The following is a 9,878-nucleotide window of genomic DNA, read 5'->3' as shown; positions in this document are numbered from 1 at the left end:
TATATCTTCATGCTTCAAAATGGTTTTCGTATATTTATATATATCTCTATATGTAATGTATTTCAACGCGTTGGAGTGGGTTACCAGCATCTCTCGCTGAACAGATATATTTGGCTTTCAGGCACAGAAGAATAAGTCACTGGAGCGCGCTAGAATTTGGAACGTAGAAGTAGATAGTTTCCCTTTCGGCCTGCGTGCCATGTCATGCATTTACGTTTTGAGGATATTAGTTAGTTAGCCTGTGCACCTGAGTTCTCTAGCTCAGGTGTGGCATAGCACCCTGTACTCTTGTATTCTGTTTTTGGGATTTAATAAGATTTCACCCTTGTTTCATAAGTTTTAATTATCCTGAAAATCTGGGGTGTTACAGCCCTAGTAATAGCTATTACCTCATTTGAGGTAATAGGCTATTACCAGGAACATTAATATAAAGGTTTGCCAAGCAAAAGAATAGGCCTATTACTGGGAATGCTATGACATTCCAGGCCTATTCCGTGAACAAAACGGGCCATAAATGTTTGAAAAGTAGAACATAACTCTCCATGTTGTGCTTCAATTTCACTCGCTAAAGCGAACGTCTAAATTAACAAACGCGGAGATTGGCGTTGAACCTCCCTCCAAATTGTAGACTTAAGCCCTATAATAAACATCGAAATAAGCATAGCCTCTGGTACACCTGTGGCCTTGTTCAATAGTTTCTCATACTCTGCTCTGTATGTAGAAACAATAGTGGTCTGGCACGTCTTGGATAAGTGACCCAAAAAGTCTTCGAAGAGTGAAAGATCAAAGCGGAACTTAACTTGCTCTAAAAATTCTGGCCAAGACCGTAATAGGATGTTGCTTTTCATCCATCGAAGCAATTCTAAAGCCTCGCCCATAACCATGAACGAAACGTAAGAGAGATGACGATCCTCTGAAATCCCATGGTATAAAAAATACTCATGCATCACAAAAATCCATCCATGAGGATCAGTACCCTCAAACTTAGGAAGATCAATTTTGAGGGCATGGTTGCGTAAGGATGTCATTTAATTGGAATCCTCAGAATAAAAACGGTTGGTCTGGGTAGTCTTTGAAGGAATGTAAGCAGGATTAGTTGAAGGATTGGTAGTGGGATTAGATGAAGGATTGGAAGTAGTGGTTTTGATGAGTTCAACTGTTTGGGCTAACTGTTGGATTGCACGTTGCAAAGCTGGGGTACTTTGGTGTTGGAACATAGATTGATCTTGAAATTGCTTGTGAAGTTCAGTAATGTAGTCCTCCACAGTGGGTGGGGGAATGGTGTTGGGATTTGGCACATTAGTAACCATGCGAACCAAGGTGGGATGGGAATGAAAGCACCAGTTGATACACTAAGGTATCTAAAGTACTTTTCGAGCAAATACAAGCTCCTTATGCCGTACTATTGAGCGTACGAGACTCCGGGAACAATTAATAAAAACAGAGGAAAGGAAAATTCTTATTCATCATGCCCATTCATCATACAAATACATCTCTTTAATAGTTCCTAAAGTCTAACTTATTTAGTAAAAGGAAATATGGAAATTGCATGCTTCAAGAAACTAAAAATCAAGGAATTGATATGATGAGAAGATTCCATGCTATTTGATATTTTCTTCCATGCATGAGTTCTCAAATTGGTCTCTACCCATAAACAAAAGATTCATTCCTTTTTTGTCGCCTAATTCGAGTTGACCGTCATACTTCTAGTTGCATGGGTTCTTCCCGTTGATTGGTGATCGTATCACGTACTCATACTCAAGTGCTCATTGTTAAGATATATTACTACGAAAATAATATTTCTGAAATATAACAAGCACAAGAACGAAAATATTTTTTGAGTAGGTGGTTAGTACGAGTTGTACGAAGCACTCTTTCCTTAAAAGCTTATTTGCTACCTCCCAAAGGTGCTAGGAGCGTTGTAGCCTAGGTTTCCATGATAAAATGTACTACAGTTCTATGTTTGAGCACTCAAACCAAAAGAACCCATCGAACTAGAGCAAGGGATGAACACATTTGGCTAAGAAAGAAGAAGAATAGAGATTTTGAGAGCTAAAAACGTAGGAGTTTTTGTGTAAAATTCTGTTGCTCAACCAAGCTTATATAGGAGTTGATTGATTAAATAAAATTTAACTATGGCATTAAAACTGATAATAAATCAGTCATTGTAACCTCTGTAATAGCTAACCATTAAGTTGAGAATTAATTTTGTAATTCAAAATTAATTCCGTAACGTTTGAATTAATACCCAGAACGGTCGCTAACCGAATGGTACCTGAGAGGTTACGAGAGGACGAGTGGTAACCACAACTGAGGAGTTAACCACTCACTCAAATGGGTTTGACTGAATGGTAACTACAACCACTCGGTCAAATGGCCATTTGAACGAATGGTAACTACAACCAATAAGTCAAACCCATTTTACGGAATGGTTAGTCCTCTAACCGAGTGGTACATGTTACCACTCGGACAGTGACTAAAAATATTGGAAACTTTTCACGAAAAATTGGTGTGACTTAACCCGCAAGGCCAGTCACTTTGCCGGACGACATTCGTGCACGCAGGTACCAGCGTACACGAGGTAAGACTTTTCAGGCTCATTTTGGGATTTGATTTGCATCATCCCCCTACGCGCGAGAGAGAGCCTTTATGATATATGTAAGTGTACAAATGATACACGTTAAACCTTATTATAAATTGACTAATTTATTTGTCAAAAAGGTTAGAATTTATTTTTTAGTGTAATCTTTGGGCCGACTCCTATCAAGTTATTATTTAAGCATTCTGGCACAGCATCTGGATACGCTAGATCAGAGTCAGCGTTACATACTTCAGTGGTACTCAACAAATTATGGGTGGTCTGGTCTATTATTCAACACTATTTAAATATTGTGGATGTCTTTTATTAATGGTATGTGGTCAGCATTAATTTGGGAAAAGTTGGTTGAGTGAAATTGAGTATAAAAGGGTGATCTCTTTGATGCCTATTGGAAAGCCCGCACAAGAACTCATCTTAAAGCACAAGGAGAACTCGTTTGGCATTTTGTTTTAATAGGGTGGACACATCTTACCAAGGCTGGAGCTACTCTAGAGGATCCCCAATGACAAAACCTGAAACTGAATGGACTCAAACTGAAATAACTAATGGTTGATATAATGATAAAGCTCTTGACACGATTTATTCATTAATGCATGAAAGCCAATTTTCTTTGGTTACAGGTAATGATTCAGTAAAAGTTGCATGGGAGATACTTGAAACAACCTACGAAGGTACAAGTTCAGTTAAGAATTCAAAACTACAACTAATCCAGTCCGAATTTGAGGAACTTCGAATGAATGAGGATGAAACTATTATAAGTTTCCATGGTCGTGTCCAAGAACTGGCCATTCGTGCTATAGTTCTTGGAGAACCCTTCTCCCAACCAAAGCTGGACAAGAAGATCCTAAGGTCACTACCACCGCAATTCAGGATGAAGGTAACTGCTATCCAAGAACATGATGGTTGGAAAAATAAGTCACTCGCTCAATTAATGGGAAATCTACAAACTTATGAAATGGAAATCCTTGTTGATCACGCCAAAAAGAAAAAAAATGTTGCCTTTACCGCTGAAGAACAAGACGCTGCGTTTGATCCAGAGGAACCAGGTGATGATCCAGTTGTGTTTTTAACTAAACAATTTTCTAAAATTTTGAAACAGGTTTCACAAAAGAATTCTCGAAACAACAAATTTCAAAAATGATCAAGCTCGAACTCATCAAAGAATGGTCCCAAATCTGGCTCATCAAATTACAAGTCTTCTACCTCTCGTCCAGCCCATTCCAAAGGCAAATCCAACAACAAGGGGATTCGGTGCTACGAGTGTGAAGGCTTTGGTCACATCCAAGCTGAATTCCCTACTTATCTAAGATGAAAGCAGTCGATGTCAGCCATAACCTAGAGTGACAATGAACCTGAGTCAGAAGTAGCTGCATCTGATGTAGTGGAAATATCTGGAAATTTTGTAGCATTCACTGCCAGAGCTGGAGAACGTCCAGAACCTGGAGATGTGGCTGACTCAGAGGGAGACGAATATAGTTCAACTGAAAATTTTGATTTACCTGCTTTATCTTATGAAGTAGAATATAAAAAATTGTACTCCAAATGGGAGGATTTACTTAAAGCTAATCGTTCCTCGTCTAGTGAAGTGGGGATATTAGAAAATGCTAGAAAAGTGTGCAAGAATCAGGTAGCTGATAGGGATTTGTTTCTTAAAGCTGCTTCTGATCGAGAAGAGAAGCTGAAGTAGGAAGTTAAGACGCTGAAGCAGGAACTGAACACCCTCAAAAAGCAAATTCAAATGATGGATACTACCTCGACTCTTGACAAAATTCTCGATTCAGGAAGGCAATCATCTACAAAATTTGGCCTAGGCTTCACCAGTGGCAACAACAAAGACAAAACTGTCTTCGTCAAAGCTTCTGGACTAGATCCAGAAGATATACCTGAGTCAAGTTCAGCGAGACAAAATCATGGTAAAATATGGCAAAACAAACGTACTTACAAGTTTTATAACCCCATTTGCCATTATTGCATGATGCAAGGTCACATCAGACCTGAGTGCTATTACTTATACAAAGATTAAAGGACCGAGAAATACAAGTATAAGTATATTACTCCATTTACTAAACGGGTTTGGGTAAATAAAACTGACTATTTTTGTCATGTTTCCTTTCATTCGAAGAGTGCAGGTAGAGAAGAAATGTGGTATTTCGACAGCGGCTGTTTGCGTCATATGACAAGAAATGAAAAATTTCTAAGTGACATCAATGAAAGCAAAGGCGAAGTAACCTTTAGGGATGGCGTCAAAGGCAAAGTCACTGAATAGGTACTCTAAACGTTGTTGGACTACCCAAGCTAAGAAAGGTGCTGCTGGTAAAGGGACTTCACGCCAATCTCAAAAGTATCAGTAAACTCTGCGACCAAAATTGGAACGTGTGCTTCACAAAAGACATCTGCAGCGTTATGGATAAAGAAAAACATTGTGTAATGGAAGGTCGCTTGACAAACTCATAAAGATAGATGGAGTACGTGGTCCACCCAAGATGAAAATTGACTCAATCAGCGTGTGCGGAGCGTGTCAAGCTGGAAAACAAACCAGAATCTCTCATCCAGCACAAAAGGCTATCAACACCAGTCACTACCTGGAACAGATCCACATAGATTTTATCGGTCCGACTCAATCGGAGAGTGTTGGGGGTAAGTGGTATATTTTGGCAAGTGTTGATGATTTTTCGCGTTTTTCTTGGGTGATATTTCTGAGGGAAAAATCCGAAACACTTGGAGCCTTCAAAGTGTTGAGTCTAAAACTTCAAAAGGATAAAAATGAACTAATCATGAGAATTTAAAGTGATCACGTGCGAGAATTCGACAACAACTCATTCGAAGAATTCTGCAATCACTTTGGAATCTCTCACGAGTATTCTGCACCAAAGACTCCACAATAAAACGGAGTAGTTGAGTGAAAAAAGCGCACCATTCAACAAATGGGCCGAGTCCTACTTAATGCAAAAGCTCTACCTCAAAAGTTCTGGGCTGAAGCTGTGAATACTGCGTGTCATATTATAAATCGAGTATACCTTTGACCTGGCACAAGTCAAACTCCATATGAAATATGGAAAGGTAAGAAGTCAAACTATAAATATTTCCGTATTTTTGGCTCACGATGTTTTATTTTGATGGATAGAAATCCCATTGCAAAATTCGAACCAAAACGCGACGAAGAGATTTTTCTTGGATACTCGACAAACAGCCGAGCATATCAGGTGTACAACAAAGTCACGAAAACCATTATGGAATCTACCAATGTTGTGGTTGATGGTCAACCGGATGAAGTTTTTGAAATAACGCAACATGGACCAGTGCCAGAAACTGACACAAATAATCCAGAATCTCCTGAACCAGGTCCAGAGCCTTCTACACCTAATTCAGCATCTGCTCAACCTAATCCCGAACCAGACTCTAAGTCGGAATTAGAATAAAGTGAAGTAGATGTACCAACTCGCATCCAGAAAAATCACCATGTTCAAAATATTATCGGAGATCCAAGTTCTGGTGTCTAGACTAGAGGAAATCCAAAGCGAGATTATCTTCAACTAGCAGGATATGAATGTTACACATCAAAGATCGAGCCCAAAAATGTGAAAGAAGCGTTATCGAACGAGCACATGATCAAGGCCATGTAAAAAGAACGAGTGCAATTCAAAAGAAATAAGGTATGGATTCTTGTTCATAAACCTAACGGTGTTAATGTTGTAGGTACCAAGTGGATATTTCGGAACAAAACAGACTCAGCCGGCAACATTGCACGAAACAAAGCACGGCTTGTAGCCCTAGGCTACTCTCAGATTGAAGGAATCGACTACTCTTAGGCAGCGCAACAATGGAACCCCAAAAGATATCTTGTACAACTGCCCATCCACTATCTCGAAGGAAGGAGCTCTCTGGCGTATGCAGTCAGCATCCTCCTTCCGGTCAGGTAATTCTAACTCCTACTTGTATTTAATTATATCCGCGATCCAGAACCACTCCGGCGGAGTCCCCGGATCCGAATGTCGGGCGGGCCCCTAGACGACTGTGCAAACCGAGAGCGACTCCTTACTCGGTCATTCCACAAACTCAGTGCGAAAATCATCAATAGGTACGGAGGCACGCCTCCCAAAGCTAGCTTCGAGAATTGATGTTTGTAAGTTTAGTGAGATGAAAAGTGTAAACGGAGATGTGGAATCCCCGAGTGTCAGTATCAAGGATGGATAATTAGAATTGAAGGTCGTGAGGTCAAACACAAGCACTCATTTGCAAAAGGAAGCTAAGAGAAAACATTGTACAAGAGAGGATAGGAGTACAATAAGTAGAATATACAAAGAAACAAAAGAAAACTATACAAGTAAAGATGGAGTGAATTGGAATTCCCACTCCCGTTTGTGTGTGAAGTGAATCAATCCTAGTATAAGGCTAGTGGTGATTGAGTCATGTGAGATGGCTTCCAATGTCGTTCACCTCTCGGTTACTAGGTCTTTCATAGGTGTGGAACCACAATTCCGTGACCACGTTCCTTATGACCATTTCATCAAACACCTTGTCTACATCTCATTCCCATCTCTGGCCTATCGGTTCTTAGAGAAGGGAAATGCAAAGAAGACAAGTCTATGATTAGGCCTCGATATCTCGCAAGCCTAATCCTACTCAAACCTCAAGCATATGATGCACATCCACACACAAGAGTCCATACAAAGTCTCCTTACAGCAAGACATCAACACTTAATCACAAATACCTAGATCAATCACACATTCAACACAAGGAAATAGGATCCAATCCACTAAGATATTCTAGCCAAGCATAGCTAAGTAATTCAACATTGCAATATGAAATCAATCAACAATTAGAGAATGAAAGCTATAAGAAAATACCAAATTAGATTGCAATAGTTGATTACTTCTACAATTACTTCATGAATTAAAGGTTGTCAATCTTCTTCTCCAAGAGTCTTCAACAATGAGAGCTAGGCTAGAGATGACCTAGAATCTAGAGAGAGAAAAACCTAATCTACAAAACTCTAATTGAGAAAAATGAAAATGGAAGAATGGTGTGTAAGTTAGATGCACAATACCACCACAAGCCCTTGCTTAAATCCTGAAATTTCCGACACTGCACCATCCACTAATTCCCAATTTCGTGGGGAATTTCATGGATTTTTCTGTTCCCGATCCACGCGTGTCCCAAGCACGTGGGACGATGCATGGATGGGAACGACTCTGAATTAGCCATTCTGGCCTTCATGAAAGTTGTAGCCCTTGAAGTTTCCGTTCCAATACCACTTGAATAACATCATTTGGACACTTCTAGCTCACGATATACTCAAATTACCGAACTGTCGCCGGAATGCCTTGAAAATGACAATGTTTTACTATTTTCCACAAATGAAACCACAATTAGTCCTTGCTATTATATTTTATCAAAGTAAGATATTCTAAGCATATAATAACCTCAAAGGAATCCAATTATAGCATAATATTTCTCCCAAATACACCACAAAAGGTAGCATCTTTGGCACTTATCAACAATATATCCGCCTCGCCATTCCGCCTGAGGGACATGGACGATCTCATAAGCCGCCAGCTTTTCCAGCAGTCCCTCGGTCACATCTTTGTAGAGCTTCAATATTTCTTCCTTGGTCTCACACTCAGCCTTCAGCTGACTGACCACCAAGCGGGAGTCGGTTTTCACTAGCACTCGGGCGGCCTTAAGGGCCACGACAAGGCGTAGCTCTCCGATGACCACCTCATATGCGGCCTCGTTGTTTGAGGTCCGAAACTAGTTTTGCAGCACATAATACAGGTGAAAACCCTCGGGAGTCGTTATCATAACTCCGCCTCCACAATGTCAAATGTTGGATGCTCCATCGGTATGTATTTCCCACCATTCGGCCTCCTCTAGCTCCTTGGCCGGGGGAGTGACTTCCAGGTGTGCGGAGCATTCTACTATGAAATCAGGCAAGTCCTGGGCCTTGATGGATGGCCGAGGGGCGTACTCAATCCCATATTGGGTGAGCTCCATTGCCCACTTCAGTAGCCGCCCGGATGAAGATAGACTGCGCAACATGCCAAACAGTGGCAGGTCGGTCAATACCCTGAGTTGGTGTGCCTGAAAGTAGGGAACCAATTTCCAAACGATAGTAACCAGGGCGAAAGCAACTTTGTCCAGGGGGAAATTGTTGATAAATGGGCCCTTCAATGTCCGCCCTACGTAATATACGGGCAATTGGACCTTGTCCTCTTCCTGCACGAAGACCAATCCGACCGCTTTATGAGAGGCAGCCAGATACAACAACAAGACTTCACCTTCTTTAGGTTTAGATAAAAGAGGTGAGGTTAAAAGATACATTTTCAGATCTTCGAAGGCAGCCTGGTGATAAGTGTTAAAATGTGTCACTTTTATGGGGTATTTAGGATTAATATTTTGCTTAATTAGAGTCCTTTAGGCCTATTATATGCTTAGAATAGCTTATTTTGACTAAATTTATGCATAAGGACTAGTTTTGGTAACATTTGTTGTAAATAGCAAAATATTGACAATTTTAGCTCATTGCGGCGACAGTTTGGAAGAAAAATCATATCTGGAGCTAAGAGTGTCCGATCGAGGTGATTCAGGTGGCCATGGATCGGAATCTAAAAGATCTACAACTTTCACGAAGATGACAAAGGCTATTTCGGAAATCTAGGCAGTCATATTCCCATTTACGCCGGAGTCATGCGCGTAACGCGGCGTGAGCTGAAGCGACATTTTGGTGACACTTGGGTAAAATAAGCATATCTGGAGATAGGGATTTCCAAATGAGAAGAATAAAGTGGCATTAGATCGGCATTTCAAAAATCTACAACTTTCATGAAGACCATGAAGGCTAATTCGGACGTCTAGTCAGTCAAAATCAGCGATGAACGCGTCAGTATTCCCAGTCACGCCCACTGTCACGGGCGTAAGGTGCGCGTAAATGGGATATAACATGGTGTTGGCGAGATTTTAAGGCAGAAAAATTCAGATTTGAGTCATTCCCATCATTATTCATCTTTCTATTTTCTTCACTCTAGGTTTTTAGGTTAGATTAGGTTAGTTTTTCCTCTCCATTCTCTCTAGAAATTAGCTCTCAAATACTTTCCATTTTGTAAGAAGAAGAAGGGGATCTTCAAGCTCATCTTGGTAGATCTTCATCTTCACTTGATTGTTTTGTAATTTTGACATTACAAGTGGGTAATCTCTTAAGATCTATCTTTATATTGCTTGATTTGATGATTATGCCTACTTTGTGTATGTTGAGATTATTGAGCATGAATATGAGTAGCT

At 40.3% G+C, this 9,878-nt stretch overlaps 1 protein-coding gene across 1 annotated transcript; it reads left to right on the top strand.

Moving 5' to 3' along the window:
* The first annotated feature begins 3,188 nt into the window (after window positions 1–3,188).
* LOC109157276 lies at window positions 3,189–4,286 on the top strand. The gene is made up of 2 exons (XM_019305177.1): window positions 3,189–3,645; window positions 4,006–4,286. The coding sequence occupies exons 1-2, from the start codon at window positions 3,189–3,191 to the stop codon at window positions 4,284–4,286; spliced, it is 738 nt and encodes a 245-aa protein (XP_019160722.1).
* The last annotated feature ends 5,592 nt before the right edge of the window (window positions 4,287–9,878 follow it).

The sequence above is a fragment of the Ipomoea nil genome, unplaced genomic scaffold (assembly GCF_001879475.1).
Source record: "Ipomoea nil cultivar Tokyo-kokei standard unplaced genomic scaffold, Asagao_1.1 scaffold2779, whole genome shotgun sequence".
NCBI classification, from domain to species: domain Eukaryota; kingdom Viridiplantae; phylum Streptophyta; class Magnoliopsida; order Solanales; family Convolvulaceae; genus Ipomoea; species Ipomoea nil.
The sequence above is the reverse complement of the archived record's forward strand: the minus strand, read 5'-3'. Positions and strand labels throughout refer to the sequence as shown.